Source organism: Cydia pomonella, chromosome 5 (assembly GCF_033807575.1).
Source record: "Cydia pomonella isolate Wapato2018A chromosome 5, ilCydPomo1, whole genome shotgun sequence".
NCBI lineage: Eukaryota > Metazoa > Arthropoda > Insecta > Lepidoptera > Tortricidae > Cydia > Cydia pomonella.
Genome location: NC_084707.1, coordinates 22,263,899 through 22,291,057, shown reverse-complemented (window position 1 = coordinate 22,291,057; position 27,159 = coordinate 22,263,899). Strand labels below are relative to the sequence as shown.

General features: G+C 39.8%; 5 protein-coding genes across 8 annotated transcripts in view; 2 read left to right on the top strand and 3 right to left on the bottom strand.

Moving 5' to 3' along the window:
* LOC133518112 (patronin) overlaps positions 1-11,834 on the bottom strand; it is a 91,484-nt gene extending 79,650 nt beyond the window's left edge. Inside the window, exon 1 of the mRNA XM_061851699.1 lies at positions 11,644-11,834. Within this exon, the coding sequence (XP_061707683.1) occupies positions 11,644-11,757 (114 nt within the window). The 5' untranslated portion in view covers positions 11,758-11,834. The remainder of the gene's footprint in view (positions 1-11,643) is intronic.
* Positions 11,835-15,306: 3,472 nt separating this feature from the next.
* On the top strand, positions 15,307-18,056 carry LOC133518106 (serine/Arginine-related protein 53). 2 transcript variants are annotated; one of them, XM_061851692.1, is made up of 3 exons: positions 15,307-15,790; positions 16,098-16,426; positions 17,942-18,056. In XM_061851692.1, exons 1-3 carry the CDS (start codon positions 15,412-15,414, stop codon positions 18,026-18,028), a joined length of 795 nt encoding a protein of 264 aa, XP_061707676.1. In that variant the 5' UTR covers positions 15,307-15,411; the 3' UTR covers positions 18,029-18,056. The 2 variants fall into 2 exon arrangements, with proteins under 2 accessions (XP_061707676.1, XP_061707674.1); XM_061851690.1 differs by having other exon boundaries at positions 15,308-15,790; positions 16,092-16,426.
* A 163-nt stretch (positions 18,057-18,219) lies between these two features.
* On the bottom strand, positions 18,220-18,791 carry LOC133518107 (mitochondrial import inner membrane translocase subunit Tim13-like). The gene has a single exon (XM_061851693.1). The coding sequence runs from the start codon at positions 18,636-18,638 to the stop codon at positions 18,366-18,368; it is 273 nt and encodes a 90-aa protein (XP_061707677.1). The 5' UTR covers positions 18,639-18,791; the 3' UTR covers positions 18,220-18,365.
* Positions 18,792-20,736: 1,945 nt separating this feature from the next.
* LOC133518105 (U11/U12 small nuclear ribonucleoprotein 25 kDa protein) lies at positions 20,737-22,175 on the top strand. Its single transcript, XM_061851689.1, has 3 exons — positions 20,737-21,022; positions 21,097-21,168; positions 21,871-22,175. The coding sequence occupies exons 1-3, from the start codon at positions 20,870-20,872 to the stop codon at positions 22,111-22,113; spliced, it is 468 nt and encodes a 155-aa protein (XP_061707673.1). The 5' UTR covers positions 20,737-20,869; the 3' UTR covers positions 22,114-22,175.
* Positions 22,105-27,159, bottom strand: part of LOC133518104 (uncharacterized) — a 28,113-nt gene continuing 23,058 nt past the window's right edge. Inside the window, exons 19-21 of one of the 3 annotated variants that reach the window (XM_061851686.1) lie at positions 24,447-24,571; positions 23,555-23,683; positions 22,105-22,926 (exon numbers count right to left, since the gene is read on the bottom strand). In XM_061851686.1, the coding sequence (XP_061707670.1) occupies positions 22,789-22,926; positions 23,555-23,683; positions 24,447-24,571 (392 nt within the window). In that variant the 3' untranslated portion in view covers positions 22,105-22,788. The remainder of the gene's footprint in view (positions 22,927-23,554; positions 23,684-24,446; positions 24,572-27,159) is intronic. The other 2 variants (XM_061851687.1, XM_061851688.1) reach the window with 2 other exon arrangements.

The window sequence follows — 27,159 nt, the reverse complement described above, 5'->3', positions numbered from 1 at the left end:
GTTCGCATTAAGAAGACTCAAAGAAGTGTTGCGTTCGCGTTTGTTTTTATTTCGCGTGTTAGGCTGGAATTGAAATGATCGTTGCTGTTGAGATAAAATCGCCATTGACGGTGGAGTCGTTGCTCTGATAGCTTCCGTTTTATGACCTTGGTCATCATAAACGTTAATGCGCTATTCAGTTACACGCATACAAGTATAACTGAACTGAAGTGGACACAAACGTGCTTGTTCGTTGCGCTAAAATGTTTGGCTAGTTACGGAATGTCGCTGACCTGCAAGTCCGTGCGATCGATACGCCTAACTAAACGTTGAACGGATATTACTTTATTACATAGGCGATTACGTAATGTATGAATACCAGGCTGTCAAATGTGTGATTAGAAACTGTGGGCTACTGAAAGTTGTCTGGGCAGGAAGCGAGGCGGAAACGCGCGATGTTGCCAAGTGACCAACATTAAGAGGATGTGCTGTCGTAAAGTTTACAGCACTAGACTAGACTATTAAAAGGTTTAGTGCAGTTGTAATACATGCAGTTATCTCGCATTCCAACGCGTGAATGCTACGGGACTTTTTGTACAGACATCTGACACCTCCTATAATAAACAGCATGGGACATCAACCTAGTGGTTCTAGGGTTCAAGCAATGAGCATCAGCCTAATTAACCAAATATTTCATGGGCCTCTTAAGTTAGGCCAACTACATCTAGTGCCCACTGGGCAGCAGCGGTTAAGCGTCCCCAGGAGGACCTTCTACGACACGTTTTTAACGATTTTTTGATGGTCAGTTATACAAATAGCTGCAGGGCTGAAAGTGTCAACTATTTTCCTAGTCGTTAAGGAGAGAACGACGGCAAAATGCGTCTTGATTACACGTTATTAAAATTCGTAACACGGACGCCGGGAGCTACTTATGGCATGCCGTTCGAACGTTAGGTAAATATACATATAAGTCGAACAATGGTAGGCGTCGTCCGGCCGACAAGCGACATCTGCCTCGAACTTTTAACTAGCTTGCTCACACGCAACGATAGAAAAAACTTGTGCCCCAGAATTGAAATAGACTGCAGTTAAGAAAGCAGTACTAGACACGTTATGATTTATAAAGATCGCAGTTTTAGATCGACATGAATTCCTCTGGGTGGATAAAACTAGCGGAGCATAGTTTTCAATCATGTTCGCGATTTAGTCATCAATCAACATCTGAGAGCGAAGACAACGCATTGTCTAGCTACGATACTCTATCTCCATACCCATTATTACGGACTACCATATGGGCACCGTAATGGGTGTGGATGTCAGGCGTGTGGCATCGTTACATAATTATCGGTTAAATACAGTTATTTTACTTGCTTTTTCAGGGCTATCTTTGTTTCATCAGTGGCAAGCTCCATTTTATTATTCCAATGTCATAAAAGCTCACTAGTAAACGAGAAGCAATGGAAGTGGTGCCCATTTTCTTCATAGGCTATAGCCCATATCCCATATTGTATAGAATACAGTGCTGACAGAGTGCTTTAATAAACAAAACAAAATTATTTATAACTTCACGTCACCACTTATATGTACTTAATTGTTCTGTATTCTCGAAACACATTACACTTTTTCAATGTGTCGTTTCTGTGCGTAGGAGTAGCTTCAAAGAGGGTGGAATCAAAACATCATTATGGAAAAGAGACTAAACCCCAACGAACCGGGGATTCGAATTGAAACCTGAATCGATCCCCTCTCGCAGACGTTCGCTGAATACAGGCCTTATCGGAATACCAAATATAGAACTGATAAACGTATGTCGGTTGTTGCTAAATTTGTACTAGTCTCGAAGACGTATTTGGTCACAAAAAATCTTGTTAACGTGTTAAAAAAGGTACGACTCAATCCGAAAGTTATTCGTCAATGAAGAATGCTTGAAAAAATGAATAGAGCAGTTTTTGTCTGCATTAAATTCAAGCTAGGCAATACCTACATCTCTGAAGAAAGTGAAGGTGTCTTTCCGTTGTATAATAGCCGTTCCGAGAACGACTAGACGCAGACAATGTAATCAAAAGTTCTTAGGAAACTCGTCAAACTCATATTGATTTGGTGGTCAATATAAATTAATAGTCACTCTGCTCTCGAGAATTACCACGAAGAAACCTCGGACACTTGCTGATGCGACCAAAAACAGTTTTATAGTAAAAAGGACATAGGCTCTTTTGATTTAAGAAGTCTGCATAGTTCGCAGGTCTGCAGTGTCGGCCGACATTCCCTCTTCCCAGGAATCTGGGTCTAGACTGTCTAGAGAGAATTACACAAGAATCTCGACATCTCTTTCGAGGATGCGTGAAACGACACTTTCTCGGGAGAGGATGATTCCGCAAAGTAAACTGTGGGATTGTTTGGGCGCGAGCTTTACGGCGGAGACGGAAACAAATGGAGTGTATTATGTATTATAGTTATAGCCTACTTTTTGCTTTGTCATTCCGTTACAAGCATCATACTTTTATTACTTTTTACCTTTCATTTTCAATATAGTACCTAGAAGTGAAGTAGTTGAGTGTTGGGAATTTATTGAATTACCTAAAGAAAACTCTGAGACTCAATTGTGTTATGAAAAGGCCTCAAAATATCTACATATGTTTACCTAATACGTACCCATTTATTTACGTAAAAATTTTGTGCAGCCTTTAATAAGAGAAGCAAGCTAAACAATTTGTACATTAACAAAGTTGTTCAAATGTAGTTATTACTTAGAAACAGTGATCAGCAGATTAGATCTATAATTTGCGCCTTTCGTGCGACAAGGACCTAACGGTAAAGTGTTTCTAATAAGATACGCCCCTTCGTGTGAGGGCGGAGTGTTTTCCAGTCCACTAGCCGCGATTACTCTCCATCTCGGTGCTTTTATAAATGCATTAGGCGGTTTCTATTCCATTACAACGATGACATTTGAGCATTGTTATCTTATGGTGTTAATACCGCCGCTGTGCTACCATATCGACGACTAGGGTTACTATCAGGTAGGTAGAAAGAGAAACGCAATTGGCCATAACATAACAGTCCGAGCTGCCTTGCAAATTAGTCTGAAACCCATCTGTGATCTGAATTGCGAGAAGTTCGTTTCTACACTTTCTACTCACCTATAAGATTACCGGCCGATTGGGCAAAGTTGTTACGAATCTCGACATCATGTCATGAGCAGTTGAGATCAGAATGTTTTGTGAATAGATGGAGAAACCTTGATCTTGACCGAGCGGATGTTAAATTCACAATAGTCTTGCGAGTTGGATCGATGCCACCTTTTTGCCGTTTTATAGGTCTTTTGAAATATTTGATTCACCATTCTTAAACATTAATGACACATTCATTTTGTCAGTTCACAGACAGGTAAATAAATTTAATATGATTGTTGTAGACACGATAACGTAACTTCCGTTTTTCTTTTATACAGGGGCAAACGAGCAGACGGGTGACCTGATGGTAAGCGATTACCGCTGCCCATGGACATCTGCAACCAGAGGGGGTTGTAAGTACGTTGCCGGCCTTTAAGATGGGAGTACGCTCTTTTCTTGAAGGTTTGAATGTACTGTAAAAGTGGAAACAAAGATGTTGATTTTGAAATGTCCATGAAGTTGACCGCCCCAAATGGCATAGCCATATCGTTAGTTGAATGAAACTGCGATATGGCAGGATTTTGGTATAATATAATATTCTCTTCTGTAATATACCACAGGTATTTTCAAAATGCGATATGAACGGGTAACGAACATCGGCAACGCGAGTACCCAATTACTGGCTGATAGCTGTATAATTTCCCAAGTTTACCATTATCATTAGGATAAACATTACATGAAGACGATATACTTCACAGTTTATCAAATGCTCTCCATCTGCCAAACGCACGAAACTTTGGCGAATGCAAACTTGCAAACCCGTTGCAGACATTTGTCAAACGACTACGCCAACTGTGGATTAATTTTAGCCCTCGTTGTATTGTAATACAGATGTGCAAACGCAAGGTTGTTGCACACCTGTGATGTTGCCGGGTGTGGAGCTTTAGAAGCTTGTTTCTTGCTTAAGTAACTGTTCAACTACTACGGTTCAGGTCTGTTTGGTCTAAAGCCCAATTCAGATGATTTTAATAGACTTTACTTTTATTATAGTACTATTGGCGGGTTCTTTAATATAACATACACAATGGCTCACGTTTCGTAGCAGGCTCTGTCGATCATGGTTTGTGACACACATATCCTTCGTATATACAGCAAATCATGTTCGCCCAACATATATTTCGTTGAGTAAATCGTTAAAACGAACATTTTTTCTACGAATCCGATTCGCAATAAACATTTTTGCCAGCTAAACGATCAGTCGGGTTGTGTCGAGTAGATTCCATTCTACGTTGACAATTTCATTACTACGAACGATGTGTTCGGCATGATAGCTTAATTTAACAACACGTTTTCCAGCCACGTCGTGTTGACGACTTTAAAAAGTATGTAATTACTAGCTACATATCTACATTGGCTGTATTCAGTTTATTTTTAAGTCGAAATAAAATAAAAAATAAAAATAATAATTCATCCTATATACGTCCCACTGCTGGGAGGCCTCCTCTCATGCTTAAGGGGGGCTTATATAAGTCCCCAAGTTAGCCCAATGCGAATTGGCGACTTCACATACACCTTTAAATTCCTACGCGGATATATGCAGGTTTCCTCACGATGTTTTCCTTCACCGAAAAGCTAATGTTAAATACCAAATGATATTTCTTACATAAGTTTCAAAAAATAGAAATAGAAAATGGAAAATTAAGTTCTCAGGCTCGATTGTAATTTTTGTACCATCGCCCACACTGTTACCTGTCCATCGGTGGTATTACAAAACGCATAAGATCCACCAAGGGACAGTTAATAGTATTGCTGTGTATGCGATGTGTTTTCATTAATACATTAAAGATTAAATAAATAGGTAAATAAAAAATACGTAGCATGTGGTTGTGCGCTGTGTCGTAATTTTCGACACAAATGTCAACAATTTTTTCTCTTATAATAACAAAAACGTTATGCGCGTTGCAATAAAGAGACTAATTTATACGTTGCCTCGTGTCACGTTTATTTGCGAAACTAATTCCACGCTCGATTCCATTGATGAATGTCGTCACAGGTGAATGAAGAGAGAGGCCCATTCATGAGCTCAATGCTGTTTCGACACACAAATATATTACGACCAGTATTTTGAACATATGTCGATGTGCGCTAGGCCATAGACAAAAATTAACCTCCGGATACGTTAATTGATACTCATAAACCTGATTAAAATAAGTTACAAGCGAGCTGTTCGGTAATTTATTTGTATTAATAAGAATTAAGTTTAAGGCGAGCTTAAAACTTATTATTATGAACCCGAATCCCGAACAACTTAAGTAAGGGTAGACATGTATTATGTATAGAGTACTCTACGTTAACTTATTTTTCTACGGCCATATTTGTAACAGTCTTAACGCTAGTCACGGTACTTACGACTTAGACCGCCCTACGAGTATGACTAATGGGAGTCGCAAAACGTGCATCAGCCATTCATTAACACTGTATTATTATACGGGTGATAGTATTTGAACTGTGAAACATTCGTCGTGTGCGATAGATACAGCCATGGCAATGTATGCCGTCCGGAACATAATTTCACTTTTTGCAATACTACCGCAGTACCGCATGCTTCCCAAACTTCAACTTCTTCAACATTTATTCAGCAAATAGGCCACAAGGGCACTTTTACACGTCAACATGGAATTACATACAAGCAAAAAAAGCAAACACAAGCATATCAACAATTATAAAATATAAGGTGGAAAGGAAAGGTGACTGAACCAGCAATATTTCTGGGTTTGGGTAATCTTCAAATTTCATTATCTTAGTTATTAAATGCCCAGTGTTTTACTATTATTATTTATTTATTAGAAAATGATCGTGAATTTGAAATTAACTTAAGAGTATTGATATTTGGTAAAACAAATTTGTCAGTAGAAAAAGGCGCGAATTTTAAATTTTCTATCGGACAATACCAATCGTACCTACATTTTTTAAATTTGCCGCTTTTTTTTAGTGATGGCAATGGCTTGACAGACTATAGATAAGCGAACCGTCAAACATTTCGAATGAGGTATAATTTACTAGCAGATTACCTGCATCCGGAACTCGTTCTCTAGTAAGTGTAATTTTAAAACAAACATAGTAATGGTATGCTAATGATCAGTCGGTATTAGAGGAATTAGTAAAGCAAATTCACACCGGCATCCCAAAGGACTAGATCTAATGGCACCCGTCTAGAAATAGCGCAGACTGGTACATATTCATGTATGTAGACATTCGTACCTGCTGACTAGGTAGCACCATCGCTTTTATACCCGAATACAACATTCGTGTTCACAAACATCTCTACAGCCAACATTTCAAAAATATAATCACACGGTTACAGGCCTTTTAAACACTGACAAAAAGGTCATGTAAATATATTTTTGGAATGTTGGATTGTAAAGATGTTTATGAACTCGACCGTATATTATCGCCAAATTAGTTTCCAACAACTATGTGATACCTTCATTCTCGATAGATCCATAATGGATCTAGTGTTTTTCTTCTTAGATCCAAATTTTTATGTTGACAGTTAAAACTGGATCTATAGGGAAAATACTTTATATCTTATTTTTTTAATTCCATAATAATTCAAATTGTTTTTTTTTAATGCATGTGTTTCATAAGATGTGGTCATGTTTTAAAAACCTTTTTTCCGTCGAGTTTCTTGCCGGTCCCATATTGGGATACCCTCCTACAATTTAGGAGGGCTTTAAATCTTCTCGGGTCAGAGGTGTAAGGTTAAGGAGCCCACTGTTTAACAGTCCGCCGACGGTATCGGTCTGCCAGTTAGAACAAAAAGTTGACAGTTCCGAACAATTGACAGGCTGGTACCGTCCGGCAGACTGTTTATCAGTGGGCCCTTTTAGAGCCGGCGTAGCTTTATTTGACATTCATAAGCGCATTGTAATACACCTACTTAAAAAATCAAATTTAAATAATCTTTATCTTTAACAAAAATTCTTCGACTTTATCGACGGGTACAAAATCGAATCAAAAATTTGACAACCTCAGTTCTCGGAGCCTCAGAAATAAAAACAATCGTGCTTCTAAACAGTTAAACATCTATCCTAACACTGTTTTGATAACCCTTGACGTTTTGATGTAACCTGTAAATTGGCAATTTCATTACTAGCTACATATTCCACTTTTAGTAAGTTCTATTGATATAAACTAGAGTCTAGTTACTAGACAGAGGGGAAACTGGTCGGTGGACCATCAAGAAAATGCACCCTAGCCTGCAACCACAGCCTCCGTACAACCGCAAACATGCTACCATTCCGATGCAACTGTGCATATAAGAACTGCAGAGCGCGGCAGGCAGAGATAATTAGTCTGGATCTGAAAGGCTATTCTCCGATTCAACTTTATGAAAAGATTCACTATTTCGGTCTGAAAATCTACAATGCTATCCCAAATGACATACAAAACTTAGAAAATAATAACTCATTTTATAAGAAATTAAAGAAATGGCTTATCAATTATGAATTTTATGACATCCGAGCATTCTGTGACATTTAATTTGAATTTAATTCACTTTAATTTAATTACGAAATCTATTGTTATTATTCTTGTTAATAATCTGATACGTATGATTGATATGTATTTTTCTATTTATTAATTATAAGTGTCAATCTTATCTTTAACATGTTTTGACGTATAATGTATCAAGCATTTATGAAATAAATGAATGTCTCTCGCGTCGAATGATGGTCTTTATAACAGTTCCTTCAAGTATCTTTTGTTAGGGTTTAATTTAAAAAATAATCGATAAAATATGTTTTCACGTATTTTTATTAACTTAAATATTACATTCCAAAATATTTAAAAAATGTGCTAAACTTCCAAAAAAATACTTCAAATATTTTACGTGACATCTACTCCATATAAAAATGAACTGCCACAGGGAGCATCATTCGACACGCATAGCTATGCCTCTGTTATCTATTTTACGACTGAACCTGAACTATTGGAGCGATTTTTTATTAAACTATCTTTCTTAGCAGCTTCCTCAAGCTTTTAACAACAAATTACGACGGTTAATATTAATCGTCGTAATTTATTTCACTTTAATGAGGCTACTTTTACGTAAGTAACTCCAATAAAATGACAAAGACCGAATCACACGACGCGTAGTATACGTTGAGTGTACGAATAAAGCAAAATCACAGCAAAGGTACGAGTAATTAGGCTGGATTCTACGGCAATCCCCCATTCATGCGTCATGTACATGTAGACCGCATGAAAGCAACCGCAACCGCCGTTACTTTCTCTGGACTCCGAATAAAGCGCCGTGTTATTGTTTGCTACCAACAGGCCTAAATGGCAGGTTGTAACGTTTGAAATCTAATCTAAACCGATATTTAACTACACGAGGCACACGCAGCAACAAGCAGGTTAGCAAATAAATATACAGGTATCATCAGGCAAGCAAGTCTTCTTAATGCCTGTATATTCTTATGTATGTAAACACTTTATTGGACATAAGAGTCAGGTAAAATACAATAGAAAAAATAATGTCTTATCTTCTGTTTATGTAAGGCTTGTCAAGAATGCAAGAGCATGTGTAGATCGTTTTGAACACTTCGCTTGCTTAACAACTTTACTTGACTGTAACTAATTACTTCAGTTTTCTAATCAACAATCTTAGACGTGGAAAAAAGACAAGACTAGGCCGCATCAAATTTATTGTCATCCATTATTCACTGTGAGAAAGACGATAAAAAACAGTTGTTTGTATAAGGACTATTCTAATATTCCAACCGTTTACTCGATTGTTCTCCTCAGAGGCAAATTCTCGTAAAAGGTGGTAAATACTTCGGAGGCTGCCAGCGAAATTAATTGAATACAAACAGTTTCCGAGGCGGTTGCGTGCCGTGGGCATATGTTAAAAAGGTCTTACAAGTTACAGGAAATTGAACTCTAAACCTATAACATTAAGCATGTAATAACAAGGCAATAATAGCATTAACATAACAGTATATGTGCATTATAATTTAAAAGACATACGTCTTTTAATAACGACGCGGCAGCAGATGGCACTTGTCAAGGATGTCAATATGTCATCAATGGAAATAGTTATCCATTTGCTATATGGGTGTAGAAAACGATTAATTTTTTGCACATCTTCCGCGACGTCTTTGTTTATCACTCCTGTCTCATTTAGTTAATTTATCTGAACAAAGATCAACGCAAAACATCAACTCTTTAAACGAATCCAACAGTTACACAATGATATTGCAATCATTCTTATTTAGAGAAACACACACACATATAATTACAAAGAAATGCTTTCTTCATATCATATCTCATAAAAGTAATATCCATCGTTTGCGAACATAAATCAAACACATGGTGGAGTGTTATGAAGAAAAATATTTGAAAGTCGGTTCGATGTCGAAACGGTCAGCATCAAAGGCCTCTGATTAAAAATGGATCGTTTGATTCAGTTCTAGGGCTTCGGTATTACGAAACTAATATTGTTTAGGACTGTTACATCAGCTGATTCATATCTCTAATAGCATTTAGGTGGATGTAACCCAAGTAGTAAAACAGGTGTTTGCTTAAGCGACTGGTAAGCAGAATTACGAAAAGTTAGGAAGGAGGAATAAATAAATGTTAGATTATCATAAGTGATATGAATGGAGTCCACATCTATGAGATCTCATAGCATTGTTAAGCTAAAATGCAACCAAGGTTCTAAACATCAAAAACACATCAAACAATCAGAGTAAAACACATTCAAAGTCTAAAGGGCCTACGTTACGTTGGTCGCTCAAAGATTTCAAATCTGTTTGAACTATGACAGAACTGGAGATGCGGCGAATTAAACACTGACAACCTTCCAGCAAGGTGATGCCCAAGATTCGTTGCAAAACGGAGATAGATGTGCCTACGTGCTACAAGAGTAACAAGGCCCGTGCCTTATATGACGGTTGTGGGCGGCAGCTAGCCCGACACAACGAGCCACAATAAAACTGTGTTGAAACACGAATGGCCAAAACAAGGACCGACAGCACTAATATTTGATACAAAATACAAAATAAACTAACGCTAATGGCCTGCTCGGAACTAAATTTCCGAGTAGTTTAAAGGTGCGCGTAAAACGTAATTTAATTTCTAATTAACTGAATTGAAATAAAGATAGCGAATGGGCTTTCATTTCGGACTTTCTTCACTTGTTTAATTAGTAATGCTACTAAGCTCTCGCTTGAACATTACAATTTATGAATTCGTCACGTTTGTCTTTGATACAAAACATTAATTCCTTTAACAGATTGCAGCCTAAACCTGTTGTCGTCCCACTGGTTTTATGTTTATCAAACTAACATTCCGATACTACGACATACCGTGGTTTGACAGCTTTTGGGCGTGGAATGTACCAATCGAAATATTTTAAGAAATCCGAAGTAACGGATAAAGTTATAACTATTATTTGTCGTTACTCTGCAATCTCGACGTGTTGCGAAAGTGAAACATCGATTTTAACGGCATATTCAAATTGGGATTGTTTTAATAAAAAAGCTAGCGGGTGGGAATGGAAACCGGGCTGAACAATCGGTCTGCATTACTCTCCATTCCACCACACCATTACGACGCCATTAGAACATTATTTCTACCACTCACTTTAAAAGGGATGTAACTGCGTGTGATCTAATCCTAGTCTTATTCCTCTTTTTAGTTAAAATGTACATTTCTCTATGCAAAATCGACTCTACCAAGTCAATAACTCAAATCTCAACAATAAGGTCCTAAAATCCTAATACATGAGAAGGTATCAATCGGAAAGTACTTACGTGTACGACATCGTTCCCATTGAACACACATATCAGAGGCGACAATCGTACCAACGACAAAACGGTCAGTCTGAACAGATACTTCAAGTACGTGGCCACCATAGTAAACACAGACGGTTTTCGACAGCACGTATCGCTGAGCAAATGGAACATAATTTTCGATTTAATTTGCGGCTTGGAATAAAATTAGGAGGGTAAAAAGCGAGTAAGCACTAAGATCTAGGTCGGTAACCGCGTGCGCCTTTCCAGTGGGGTTCAACGAGGCGTGCTGAGATACAGCCACGGTCGGCTGGCCCAACCTTGGCCATCCCGTCCATCCTGAATGACATCACCACCGAATATTCCGACCGTATGGTGAGGCCAAGGCCAGAATTTCGATCGATGCTAATAACAGCGGAATATTAAAAAGGAAAGGCAGGTCGACGAACCCTGGTGTCGCAGCTATGGCCGGACTGATGGATTTGTTCGGTCCATAAGCTATTTGTAGCAAAGCCAAAGTTAGAAACGTAAATCATTTTATGACTCCACCGTTTACATGTCCAGTCGTAAGTCGCTAACTTGCGGCGATCGCACGGAACTTTCTAAAGCTCGCCAGCAATAGAATTTTATTGTTCCCGCTCCGATAGCAATCTGTACATTCTTTCAACGTTATTCGCGTCCATCGTTATCTGAGCATGCAGTTATCGAACACATAAATCGCTAGCGGGCACACCTCGCACGATACCGTCGTATCTTACCGAGACGGCGATGGAGGCGCCGGGTACGACGGCGGTCATCTCATGGCCTTCAGGGGCGCTTAAGAAGCGGCGCAGGGTGCCGTATCCTGAGGCTGAAGCGACCATGGCCACCATAGTTCACGGCACTTCACTGGCACTGTGTCATCACTCGCGGACGCGCACGCAGCACGCGCGCCGAGGGTCTACTGAGCGCACGCTCTCCCCACCGCCAAGACGCTCCAATAGTTTGTTTAGCGACATTAGATAAGTGCGCTTATAATTGTACTTCCGTTGCGTATTTAGAGATATCCTTACACATACATAGGTGACAAAGGTGTTCTAAATCGAATATCTACTCGATTTTTTTTAAGACAACAATATTATATTATATCTTAGTCAATATCTTGAACAATCTTGAGCAATGCTGATAAAGGTTCCCAGGAAAAAGTAATAAAAAAAAATCACTTTCATTATTTTAAATGAATGATTAAATAAATTTAAGTCCATAACTAAAATATGTAACAATACTTTTGTAACTATTTTAACTGTTAAAACAACAGACAAGAAAATTACCTTACCTACCTTTGAAAATACTGTTTTTTGTAAGTGGAAAATTCTAATACTACTTTTGTGAAAATCAAGGCAGTCTGAAAGTGATCAAACTCATCAATTAAATAATCAAAATGAAGAAAGGTTTTTTTTTTACCTAGGTATAAGTACTGTCAAAGACTTTATACATTACATGATTCATATGTATGTAGACTAATCAGGATATACAGATTGACCTTCAGGGTAATTTTATTATTCTACTGACAATTAAGTAGTTTGTAGTTAACATATTTCAATGTATAAATATTACAGGATATTATTACACAAATTGACTAAGACCCCCAGTAAGCATTATAAGGCTTGTTTTGTGGGTACTTAGACAATGATATATATAATATATAAATATTTGTAGATAGTTTAATACATAAAAAATGTCCACGACTCAGGACCAAATATCAGTGCCCATCACACAAATAAATCGTCGGGGATATTGCAATACCGTTCTGTTCCTGTGGACCACTAATGTCAAAAAGAAGTACCCACTTAGGGCGGCACATATTGGAACCCTATGAGGTACAGAACATCACGGCCCAAAGAATCGGGAATTTCCTGGATTCAATGGGCATTATTCATGAACTTTAAAGGACAATAGATCACTGCCTGGTGTGGCACTCAAAGGCCCACAAACTCCAATAATATTAATAAATCCCCATGAAATGCCTTTACCAGGATTTGAACCAGAAACAGGATTTTATATTTGTTAACATATTCATATATACTGTATACTATCATAATGGAATGAAATCAATTAACATACTAAATTCAATGTTTTCAAAGCATGGCTCATTAAAATGATGTAACATGGCAGAGATAAGAATTTTGATAAGATAGTTTGAAGTATATAACAATTATTGAAGAATTACTTTATTCAATTAAGATTTACCCATCTGTTTGCATAGACTTAATCTGTTTACAGTAAATCCCACCCACATAATATTACCAAAAGTGGGTAAAATGTTAATTAAATTCTAGCTATACAACTGGATGAATCTTACACTTTGCTCTAGGATTCTATTGCAGAAGCAAGCATAATGTGCATCAACTATTTTTAACTTGCATAAGCATTATAAACTTCTGTTTATAATGCACATTTCTTATCTAAGACTAAGATACAATACAGACAGGTGTGTTCACTAAAATGTACCCATAAAACATTATTTGAAGTTGTACTTATTTATCTTAATAAATCCAATCATTTTGCAAACTTTACTTTAGCATTAAAAATTTACAACTGGTAAAAGTATTGCAAGGAAAGCCACAGAACCATGTCTAGTAATTAACATTTGAAAACTGGTTTTAGCTTGTGTAGCATAAATATTATGTTGGCTAAGGTGAACCACTTCATACTTTTAGCAGCCCACTGAGAAATTTTAACACTTAATTGATTATCATTACTTGCATAATGTGTCATCAGAGGAAAGTGATGTCATAAGTCATTAAAACTGTACTAAATAACTGTAAACTAATTAATTTAATGTCACTACCTATAAAAGGTCAATTTATTAATAACAATGTTGACATTGATACTTGAGTGATTCAAGGTGATTACTAGTTAGGTTCAATATTTAATATTACATTGTAAATAGTAATCATATCAAACATATTGTTAAAGCAAGTTAAATTGTGGTTAACTTTTCTGATGAAAATTCAAAAATCGAACATTGTTGTTTCAGTAAAATAGTTACATTGTAGTAGCAATAATATGGCTTTATTTGTACAGGGCAGTGAAAAGCGTCCAATGAACCAATGTAAAAGCTCGCTAATTAAATTTCTGAACATGTTCTCATTATAAAAAGGTCAAGAACAAAAGGGGTCTGACATAAAAGCATCTAGACTATAATTTATTCATCAGTAGTGTGGGCAGCTACCTTCGCCCACAGACAAACCTTGGTTTATTTTATTAGATTTATAAGGATACATGGTCACTTTGGTTCATTTCTAACTTACTTCAATTCACCTACATATTCATCCAATTCGTAATTTCATGAATATGCAGGTGAGTAGTTCCTTCAAGAACATGCTGTCATAGTACAAATACGAAAATGTTTAGCATTCCTGCACTGATGAACTGATATTGAGCATTGATAAAGACATGCTAGCATGAGCACGAGTACCAAGGCAACATGATCACGGCTGAGTGAAAACTGCTAACAACCGGCAATTACAACCGCAGCGCTCACCTGTTTTGTGTCCACCGAGTCCGTAGCCTCCATGTTGGCATGTGTTCGCTCCTGCCTCTCCATGACTTCGAAAACATCAGAATTGCTTAAACCATTTACTAGCCACTATAAATGCACACGATATGAGTATAAACATAACAATCGCGATGGACTCTGAATTTTTTTACGAAACAATGTCAATGATCAGACAGCTCACGTTAGACACTTCAGGTCCATTACACTAAAGAAAAAACATTACGGTCACGTAATCACAAAATTACACACATTCTGCTTGTTTCAGTAACGAAACAGAGAACTTGTAGTGGATTTTTTCGCTACAATATCAAAAACACTGTTCATCACCATCTTATAAATTTCACACATTCCGTCATCGAGGCCGACTGACTGGTCGCTGCCCTAACCAGCGTTCCTGTTGACGCAATTATTTCTTTTACAACTTAGTTCGTTATTTAAATTATTTGTAGTTTATTTTAGGTTTTGTTTTGGAATAATTACACATTTGATTGATTCAATTTATATATATTTCGTGCAATTAGATAACGTTACTAATAAGGAACATGAAATATGATTAATAATAAAGAATTTATCGAGTCTTTACATAACGTAAATTGGAATGGTTAAGAATCGGTAGTTATAGCGCTATCTAGTGATTAAAAGCTGAAGTAAATAGCACTGGATTTAAATTTATTGAAACGTTAAAATTGCTATAGTCAAATGTTATTCCTAGATATAAATTAATTATACATGTTTTAAGAACTATAAATATCCACATAAGTAATATCTATCCAAACATAAAAATAGAAAATAGCGATACTGGAACATATGTAAGGAAATAATAAAACGCAACATCTATACGCTTGGCACAAACGTCATTTGGTTTGACTTGAACTGTCAAACTTAAATCAAATCAATTTGTATATTGTGTACAATTTAGGGTTAATTTTTTTCATTTAATGAAAAGTAGTTTGAATACCGGAATTATACTAACACAATTTAAACTATGCCTCGCGAAAAATCATCCCATCGCGATAGGAGAAGTTCTTCCTATAGCTCCGAATCGTCGTACGAAAGGAAGAAGACCAAAAGCAAGCACAAGAAACGTTCTCGTTCAAGAGACAGATCTGTAGCTAGTAGCCATAAGAGCAAGTCCAGCTCTCTCAGACATAGAAGGAGGAGTTATTCTAGAAGCTTGTCTCGGGATCGCTACGAGTCCAAGTCGCGGAGGCGCTCCAGTTCGCGACCCCGCACGAAGCGGTCTCGGCGTTCGGTGTCGAGAAGCAGATCTAGAAGCCGCACAAAACACAGTAAAAGCAGCAAGAAGTCTCGCAGGAGGTCGCGTTCTCGCTCGACTAGCAGTCGTTCCAGTTCTTTTGATATAGGTAATCAATCATTTATATACTACTACTATGAGACTATGTACATATGTTAGAAATACCCTAATCAACACATCCTATTCATCTATGTCCAGAGGGTAGAGACATGTTGCATAGTGATGTCCTGCTTACACACCGGCACGGTGTGCAAATCCGCATTAAATATGAAGACTGCCTAAAGTGATAAAACCTTCTATGTCTGTTATTATGTAAAGGGAAACAAATGGCTATATAATAATAATATAATGTATGTTACTGTATTTTGAACCAACCATAATTATTTCCCTGATATTCTAACCATTTTCAGAACCAGCACAAGGCTTCAAATCGGTTCGGCTAGATGACACCGAAACCAAAGTAGAGCAGGCCATCAAGGCCGCAGAGGCTGCTGGTTTGACTATGACCAAAATACCAACTTACGAATACCCAGAAGTAGAAGTAAAAGAAGACATGCCAACAATCCATGATAGAAATTTACTTGCAGAGTTGAACAGTGATGTGTTCATCCAAAGGTCTTTCACATCATCAAAAAATAAGAAACAGAACCAGAACATTGTAATAGACTTGGATGCGGAAACCGTTAAAGTTCCTAAAAGTGATATAAAAGTTAACAATATGGATGATACTATTCTGAACATGGATGTGAGTAGCAATTAATGCAGTCCCATATTCTTTCTTACATTGAAATTGATGCTAATTTTGGAAGGAAACTACTAGGGTGGCACAAGTTGATATCACTGGGGGCCAGGGGGGGGGAGGGAGGCAGAGGCCTCAGAAGGGCATACATTGTAAGTAAAATTAGAGCTCCAGGGGGGGGGGGGGCAGCTGCCCCTCCACCCCCTGCCTGTGCCTGCCTATGACCATGGTAAACTACCTTACAGTCACCATCAGATATATCTGAGCAGCATGCTCAAAATTATCTGTTATTTGACTAATGTATTTGTAAGCAAGGGATAATTTAACTAAATCAGGCCCATAACCCTTGGAGGGGTGGGTCTTGACTCCTGACTAATTATGTCATTCAAATTTCAAATTTGATTGATTGAAATACAATCAAAATTCCAATAACTCAAAACATATGCCACTTGAAGAGATATTTTTTTATAAAGTAAGGGGGTAATTATGTAATAAAATTATATACAAATTATATGTATTCTGCCTAAAACCTGGCTACAAGAGCAGTTTTTAATAACTGCTATCTTGGCAAGTTGTTAGAGTCCTGTTTACTTGAGAAATAGGGATTGGAAAATATTGCCAGTAGTTACAACCAACTCGGTTTAGAGTACTACAATTCATAAAATAAACTTTCATATGAATGTAAGTTCTCAAATATTTTAGTTTTGCATTTCACTGGCCAAATATTACAGGGTTTTATGGTTCACTTTTATCAAACTGAAATTTGAACATTGTAGTGACATTGAGTCGAATTTCAACTATCTTAAAAATGTTACATAGAACCCTGTATTGAATATTGTTTTATTTTAATATTTTTGATGAGTTTTAACACTTTCAATTTGGCAAGTGCTATATTTCCAATACAGAATTAACACACCTGGGCGTGTTCTTAGCGGTGAATGTTTTAGTTTACTGAAACACTAATCAATATTATAATTATTTATTAAAGCACTATTTATACTGTTTTTATTACTATAAACTCTTAGTGAACTCTGGAAGATGGGTACAGATAGGACCCATTATGAGCTGTTTAAATTGAAACCAAAATATAAAAAAACTGTTTCATTATGGATTTACCCATCATGGAACAACAGTGTTCCGAACATTTGGGGATCGTGCGAGGAACCAAAGCCAACATGTAGAGGCCCTTTTGACACTTTAATGATATGTAAGAGGTACACCAAGAGGATGCTGCCCTTACCTGTGTCATGAGATGCACACAGAGACAGCACCCACTAGGGTGTAAGGGCTATTGAAAGTTGTAGTCTAAAATGAAATAAGCTATTAGGTGAAAGCTATAGACTAATTATGTTATGGGTTATGGGATAAAAATGATATGGGATGGAATTAAAGGTATGGGATTAAAGTGTTACTGTGTGGGTCTGTGGCCGTCTTTGGTGCTCAAAGGGTTAACAAATATTGGGATCTATACCTAGTTATATCTTTCTACTAAAAAAATTTAATTGCAATTTGTCATTATAGGAAATTCCAAGTGAAGAAGAGTTGAGAGAGATGTGGATAAAAAAACTTTACCAGTACAGAAAGAGAATGCTGCGGGGAGAAATTTAGCAAAACAATAAATAGAACAATATACTAATCTCTTGTTTTATTGCATCATTTATTGACTAAGTTATTATTTTAAATTTCAAGGCAATTTGACTAGCGAGTGCAGCTGTAGTAGGGTATCTAATAAAGTACATTACTTATTACAGTAATTAAACAATGTTATATGGATTTTAAAAGTAAAATAACCAAGAAAATAACCTAGAATATTTTATTCAAACATATAACATAACAACTGGCAGTTGCAACTCACAATTTGGAACATGCTGTGGAACTACAATTTTCGTCTATATTTACAGAAACGCAGGGGTGTATGAGTTATTCCCTTGAGATAAAGTCGCTTTCACATGTTGTTCCGTTCACGCTGAATACGACTGCTGTAGGTCCGCGACACCAGGTTCCAGGCATCCATATACCTGTCCATGCACATGGCGATGCATTTCTGTTCAGAACTGTCCAGGGCCGTGCCTGGTTTGTTTATGCACTTCTTAAAACATTTCTCGGACATTTTTGTCAGTAGTTCCTGTGCGTTAGCAATAGCAATCTGCTGTTTTACTTGATCCATCAACTCCTCCTTTTGTGTTCCCGAAAGCGAACCCGTTGATAAGGTGTCCATATTAAAGTTTATGGATTTTTAAAAATCTGATTTATATACTGCTTCGAATTTATTTCATGTGACAGTTAGATAACCTTAAAATTTTCGGATCTAGAGGTGATTGATCGACTTTTTTATATCGCCTATGGATGGACGTTGTGAATATGACTAAACCAGGGAGATATAAAGTGAAGCACGCTCTAACTTTTTTTGACATACTAAATTGAACCTTATAACTGATATGGGAAGGTGTTCTTACCAGACTAGAGAAAACGGTCCACTTGGGATAGCAAAGGTGGGGTGGAGTGTCTCACTCGCACATGTTGCCAGTGTTAAAAACATACCATTGTAATCAGACATTTGTTTTACACATATAAAATTAAACACTGTTTAAGAAATACAAACAAGTTACTGCTTCGAAAAAATAGAGTAATGTATGAGGGAGCAGGGATATATAATGAACTACCGAATAATGTGAAAGATTGTGAGTCTCTTAGTGCATTTAAAACCAAATTAAAAATACACATACACAATAACGTAATATTAACCTCTAGCGATCATGCTATAATGTTTATTTTTAAGAAAATCAAATATTTAAGCTCATTTTTAGTTAACTGTATTGTTCTTATGAGTAAATAAAGAATCTCTCTAAACCCATGGTCACCCAAATTAGAAAGAGATGCAACGGTCCACTTTATTTCTCATGTGAACACACTTTTTGGCCAATGTACACTATCCGGATTATTTTCTAGGTCCGTGATTGTGGCATGTGTTATTTTTGGGGTAAAGTTAAATTGCTTCTGGCAATTCAGGTTTTGAAAGTCCGTATTGTGATATAGGGAGCGTGCATGAACTGTAGGAGGCAGCACAGGAGCCGTCAGATTTTTGGCGCGTGACGTAAATGTGATGTTTTTTGTTCCGATTTAGCCCACAAGATGGCAGAACCTACTATGCACAAGAAAACACGTGACGTGTACATGTGCATGTTTATGGTTCCGATTCAGGCCACAAGATGGCAGACTCTCCAACGCGCACGGTCCCTATATATCCCCAAGGGAGCGTGCATGAACTATAGGAGGCAGCACAGGAGCCGTCAGATTTTTGGCGCGAGGCGTAAATGTGATGTTTTTTGTTCCGATGTAGCCCACAAGATGGCAGAACCTACTATGCACAAGAAAACACTTGACATGTAAATGTGCCTGTTTATGGTTCCGATTCAGACCACAAGATGGCAGACCCTCCAACGCGCACGGTCCCTATTACCGTACAGAAATGACACTTACTACAAAACCGAAGTTTGACAGTGATTCAGGGACGAATTATGCTGTCTCTTTCCAATGTATGGCACTATCCCTTTCGGCCATTTAGGGGTGTCAAAAGGGGTGTGTTTATATGTATTTTGACGACTGGTCTGGCCTAGGGGGTAGTGAACAAGTAGTGAACCTGCCTACAAAGCCAATGGCTCTGGGTTCAAATCCTGGTAAGGGCAAAATACGTGTGAGGAGCACGGATATTTGTTGCTGAGTCATGGGTATTTTCTATTATATATATATTATATATATATATATCGTTGCCTAAGTACCAAAGAATATAATACTCACTAGGAGCTAAGTACCCTCAACACAAGCCTAATAAAATTGAGCTTACTGTGGGACTTAGAGTCTGGGCGGCTACCGGGAAAATCGAAATTCGTCAAATGCGGGCATTTTTCTCTGTCACTCTAATTAAGTCTTAGTGAGAGTAAAAGAGAAAGATCCCCGCAATTTGCGAATTTCGGTTTTCGCGGTAGGCCCCCTGTGCGGAAAGAGAAGAGTCGTGGAATGTATGGGGCCCAATACATTCCACGACTCTTCTCTTTCCGATAATATTTATTTATTATTTATATATTATACTACTCTTTGATATTAGTCCTAAAATAAAAATAATTTCAAAAATATTACTTTGTTAAAATTTACGTTACAGTAATTTAAGCCCTTTTAATGTTCAACAATGTTTTATATTTGCACGAACACAAGAGAAATACATAAACGATTCAGTAAGAAATCTGAATTACAAAAAGTACAATACGGACCTAAATAAAAATGTTGCCATAGGAAATATCTAGGAAATTTATCCTGACATTGACGGTTTGAACGACACTGTCGTCACTGTCAAAGTGAGCTGTTTCTGCGGTTTATTTATTAAATTTGTTTTAAACTTCGTCTGATAATGTTACATTTTATTACGATAATACAACATTTCTATAATCACAAATGGAAGACACAGAGTCCGAAGATGTGACCAGTACATTATCTCACGACGATTTGCTAGAAGTAACAAAGTCGACTGTGTGCACTTTGCTTAGTTGTGATCCTTTGCTTGCCGATTTGCCAACTGATATTATACTAGAAGAAATCCTTGCTCAGGTAGAATGAAATCATTTTTTTGTTTTTGAAGAAAGACAAAGTTTACATAATCTTACCTTATCCTTTTTCTACAGATTGCAGTTGAACATGGGCAATCTATTACAATTTACGTATCACGGGAGGATGAACCTACTTTGAAAGTTATTGTAAGTCCTAAGCATCAATATTTTGTCATGTCGCAAGTTATTACTTTTTTTGTAAGTTTACACCTGGAAATCATTTAATCTTATGAATGGCATAACTTTGCCCCTATTTCTTTTTTCTATAACATCAACCAACCAAGTATATATAGGTACTCGCGGGCTTGGTTTCGGCAACTCGACGTCATACAATTGCACCTATTTTGCATCTTGGGTTGCTGGCACTACTCTTGCCAACCCAACTCTACCAAGAAGTCTAAGCCTAGCTTGATGTTGCTGACGATTTCTGGGAGAGACCCTGGTGAACCAGTGTGGTGCCTGGTACTCTGCCACCCCTGGGCATTTGAGAATGATGTGTGTGGCTGTCTCTTCTGCCTCCATGCACACCCTGCAGAGGGGGATATCTGTAGCACATAGGGTTAACAGGTGCTTGTTTAGTGGGGTGTGGCCAGTTATGGCCAACCAACCAAGTATCTCTACTTTAACAGCCTTCTAGCATAGTTGGTTGTGACCCTGTTTACGAAGCAGGAGGTCCGGGATTTGAATCCTGCTAAGGGCACTTATTTGTTCTTGAGTTATGGATGTTATCTATATAAGTATGTATATTGTTGCCCAGTACCCATAGTACAAGCTTTGCTTAGTTTGGGGCAAGGTTGATCTGTGTAAGATTGTGCCCAATACATCTTTAGTAATTTATTTTTGTTTCAGGTCCCCCAGAATGCTTCAGTAAGGGATCTCAAAAAGGCTGTTGCAAGGCATTTTGAAATCTACCAACAAAGGACTGGCAGCAAAGTGAAAATCTCCTGGAAATACATCTGGAAGACTTACAATTTATGCTTCGACTCCCTCGTGTTAGACAATGATAATAGCACAATTGAAGACTATGGAGTTACAAATAAAGTGACACTGACATTCAAAAAGAGAAGAAAAAAAACAAAGAAATTTTCATAGTGTCATATATTGTCTAAGTTTCAAATATATGCTATAATATAGAATATAGATATTTCACATGACATGGTACTTATTATATAATATTAAACATAATATCCCATTCCCCATTTCTTCAACTGAAAACATAATGTTCACAAAATAATATTGTTTAAAAGTACTAGATCCACTCTTCAAGTAATTACATGTATACTATCCAGTACTTAATACTGTCATTGCAACTTTTTTATCCAATAGTGATAGTTTTACTTAATTTATATAACTTGTTAAACATTTATATTTCATGCCTATACTATAAATCCACAAAAAACTAGTCACAGTATGAAGTAAAAATAAGGTTAACTTCTTTTCGAGTAAGTCTTAGACCTTTAAAAGACTGAGTTCTTGGAGGTCTGGTATAGTCACTCCCTACATTGCCAAGTAAAATTCATCTCTTATTCTTAACCCATCCCTTATTTTATTGGTTACATCCATCCATGGTGAGGGCAGCATTCGTCATAGGAGAAATATCAAGCTTATGATTGGTTGGCTGTCAATATCAAAGCACATGTAATAAAATATTATTATCTAGCATATTTCCAATAACAGTCAATGTTAAGCAGTACTGCTGTCATACTCAAAGCCAACAGACAGATAGGATGGACAGCCCGTATAGCTATATTTTCTTTCTGCAACATTTTACAGTTGCTCAAAGTCAGGCTGCGGCGGCGGCTCCTGCGGCAGCGGCTCGAAGTCGCCGAGGCTGTAGCTCGGCTCCTCGTGCCGCGGCGTGGCCAGCGGCCGGTCGTATGCGTCCTTCAGCAGCTCCTGCTCGTGCTGGAAATATATTACAAAGTTAGCTGGAGCTTGCACTACTTTCGTAGATATTTTCGTAATACTACTAGTTGCCATTTGAGCTCTAGGCCTATCCATGGTTCCAGCATTTTGAAAAAATCCATAAAATTAACTGACCAAATAAGTTTTTCGCAAAAATTTCATTTTTGGTACAAACTTTTATCGCTGACTGTACTTTTTTTCCACAGGCAACTAATACTCATCGAGACAATTCTAAAAACCCCAAACACAATTAGGTTGTGTTAATTTATCACAGAATTCCTATGGCTACCTCCTGTCTCCATCATCAGATCAGCTCGATTGTACCATAATATTGTATTGTCACCCGACTTACATATGTATGCACATTTTCAGCTTCATCGGAAACCGGGAAGTGGGTCAAATTTAACTTGCAAGATTTGTCCTAAACATACTAACAGGGCAAGTTAAATAAAAGCTTGTAAAAAACATATAACTTGCTCACGAAAAAGATCGGTTAAGAAATGCGACCAGTAGAGGGTAGAGGAGAACAATCGGACATTTGGAACGCGTTTTTCCCCAAGCTAAAACGGACACGCTTTGTACTCGCTCGCTAGGGTGGCAGATACTGTTGCCCAGGCAGCGAAGTTACCTGGTCGGTCTGCAGCACGGAGGGCGGCGCCAGGTCGTCGAGCGAGAGCTGCGTGTTGAGCACGGACGGCGGCGCGTAGTCCGGCGCCGGCACGCTCTCCGCCGGCTGCTGCTGCTGCTGCTGCTGCTGCTGAACACAATTCATATAATTCAATACTTCATTATTTATTCTCCGATAATAAATATATAGCAAGAAAAAGCCAGCTGTCAGCTTTTAAGCCCCCGAGCTCCTATTTACCTTTAAAGACATTTCTGTCCAATACGTCAAAAAAAGTTTAAGTGTGCTTCGCATACTGTACGACATGATGCAGGCATTGAGCGCAGGATTACGGCCGCACGTGCTATCTCAGGTGACGCATGTTTATTTAAATAGTCTGAACTCCTTTCCTCGACAATTGTCTCGCAAGGCAGCTCAACTAGTGTGTACCAGCCTAATGTCGTAACGGTGGAGTTAGTGATGACAATAGTATTTTCTATATCGTGATATAATAGAGAGCTTTTCAGTCGAGTACCGTGTTTAGGCAACAAAGCTGAGTTGCCTAAGTAAGGTACGAGATTGAAAAGCTTGATTATATCACTAAGTATTGATACTTTTTCTACGAGTCATCTAAAATAATACTTTTTTATTATAAAACCTAAATAATTAATGAAAATTGGTAAGTATCTCAGTAGATAAAATTGTAAACATAAACGCGAGACTCCCGCCCCGCGCCCGTTTAGTCATTTCTAGCGGCGGCACGTGATTGTTATTTTTTTTAATAGTTGACTACAGTGTATCGTAATGAATCTTATAGTTGAGTTGAGCCCATACGTGAAAAGTACGCAATTATAGTTTGGTATACATCTTAATTCACCCATTACAGTCGACGAGTAGAAAAAAGAGAGAGACTCACAACAGCAGGCTCGTCCAGTCGGGGCGCGAAGGCGTCGTCGCGCACGGTGTTCAACTTGGCCGCGTCTTCCGATATGTAGGCGGTCTTGTGCTCGCAGCTCAGCAAGTGGGTCAGCATGTCAGTGCCTGCAAAGTAATGCAACTGTAGTCTGATTTTGAGTTTATTCCAGGTTAACCTTCTTTGAAGTCTGTGTTCGTGGATCATAAAAGATTAGTACTTTGTTGAAGAAGCTAGAAAGTGACCACAGATAAAAGAGTTAATTTGTCGGCCGATCCGTCCGGGGAGAACCTCGAAGATACGAGACCATTTATTGCATTTTTGGCAGTCTTGTGCAAATTGCGAGTATTATTGGACCTATAAATAACCTTCCTTATTTCTAATACGTTTTAAAGCACTACTGATGCCTTAAATTTTTCGAGGCACGTTTTTTTCTTAGATTTTATTTATCTTATACGGAGTTATATATCTTTGCCACGCGGTTAATGTAGGAGCACACGCAGTGCAGCTCGGCGGGCGCGTCCTCTAATGTACTCATCCACGCGGGTAGTGTAGGAGAGCACACGCAGTGCAGCTCGGCGGGCGCGTCCTCTAATGTACTCACCCACGCGGGTAGTGTAGGAGCACACGCAGTGCAACTCGGCGGGCGCGTCCTCTAATGTACTCACCCACGCGGGTAGTGTAGGAGAGCACACGCAGTGCAGCTCGGCGGGCGCGTCCTCTAATGTACTCACCCAAGCGGGTAGTGTAGGAGAGCACACGCAGTGCAGCTCGGCGGGCGCGTCCTCTAATGTACTCACCCACGCGGGTAGTGTAGGAGCACACGCAGTGCAGCTCGGCGGGCGCGTCCTCTAATGTACTCACCCACGCGGGTAGTGTAGGAGCACACGCAGTGCAGCTCGGCGGGCGCGTCCTCTAATGTACTCACCCACGCGGGTAGTGTAGGAGCACACGCAGTGCAGCTCGGCGGGCGCGTCCTCTAATGTACTCACCCACGCGGGTAGTGTAGGAGCACACGCAGTGCAGCTCGGCGGGCGCGTCCTCTAATGTACTCACCCACGCGGGTAGTGTAGGAGCACACGCAGTGCAGCTCGGCGGGCGCGTCCTCTAATGTACTCACCCACGCGGGTAGTGTAGGTGCACACGCAGTGCAGCTCGGCGGGCGCGTCCTCTAATGTACTCACCCACGCGGGTAGTGTAGGAGCACACGCAGTGCAGCTCGGCGGGCGCGTCCTCTAATGTACTCACCCACGCGGGTAGTGTAGGAGCACACGCAGTGCAGCTCGGCGGGCGCGTCCTCTAATGTACTCACCCACGCGGGTAGTGTAGGAGCACACGCAGTGCAGCTCGGCGGGCGCGTCCTCTAATGTACTCACCCACGCGGGTAGTGTAGGAGCACACGCAGTGCAGCTCGGCGGGCGCGTCCTCTAATGTACTCACCCACGCGGGTAGTGTAGGAGCACACGCAGTGCAGCTCGGCGGGCGCGTCCTCTAATGTACTCACCCACGCGGGTAGTGTAGGAGCACACGCAGTGCAGCTCGGCGGGCGCGTCCTCTAATGTACTCACCCACGCGGGTAGTGTAGGAGCACACGCAGTGCAGCTCGGCGGGCGCGTCCTCTAATGTACTCACCCACGCGGGTAGTGTAGGAGCACACGCAGTGCAGCTCGGCGGGCGCGTCCTCTAATGTACTCACCCACGCGGGTAGTGTAGGAGCACACGCAGTGCAGCTCGGCGGGCGCGTCCTCTAATGTACTCACCCACGCGGGTAGTGTAGGAGCACACGCAGTGCAGCTCGGCGGGCGCGTCCTCTAATGTACTCACCCACGCGGGTAGTGTAGGAGCACACGCAGTGCAGCTCGGCGGGCGCGTCCTCTAATGTACTCACCCACGCGGGTAGTGTAGGAGCACACGCAGTGCAGCTCGGCGGGCGCGTCCTCTAATGTACTCACCCACGCGGGTAGTGTAGGAGCACACGCAGTGCAGCTCGGCGGGCGCGTCCTCTAATGTACTCACCCACGCGGGTAGTGTAGGAGCACACGCAGTGCAGCTCGGCGGGCGCGTCCTCTAATGTACTCACCCACGCGGGTAGTGTAGGAGCACACGCAGTGCAGCTCGGCGGGCGCGTCCTCTAATGTACTCACCCACGCGGGTAGTGTAGGAGCACACGCAGTGCAGCTCGGCGGGCGCGTCCTCTAATGTACTCACCCACGCGGGTAGTGTAGGAGCACACGCAGTGCAGCTCGGCGGGCGCGTCCTCTAATGTACTCACCCACGCGGGTAGTGTAGGAGCACACGCAGTGCAGCTCGGCGGGCGCGTCCTCTAATGTACTCACCCACGCGGGTAGTGTAGGAGCACACGCAGTGCAGCTCGGCGGGCGCGTCCTCTAATGTACTCACCCACGCGGGTAGTGTAGGAGCACACGCAGTGCAGCTCGGCGGGCGCGTCCTCTAATGTACTCACCCACGCGGGTAGTGTAGGAGCACACGCAGTGCAGCTCGGCGGGCGCGTCCTCTAATGTACTCACCCACGCGGGTAGTGTAGGAGCACACGCAGTGCAGCTCGGCGGGCGCGTCCTCTAATGTACTCACCCACGCGGGTAGTGTAGGAGCACACGCAGTGCAGCTCGGCGGGCGCGTCCTCTAATGTACTCACCCACGCGGGTAGTGTAGGAGCACACGCAGTGCAGCTCGGCGGGCGCGTCCTCTAATGTAC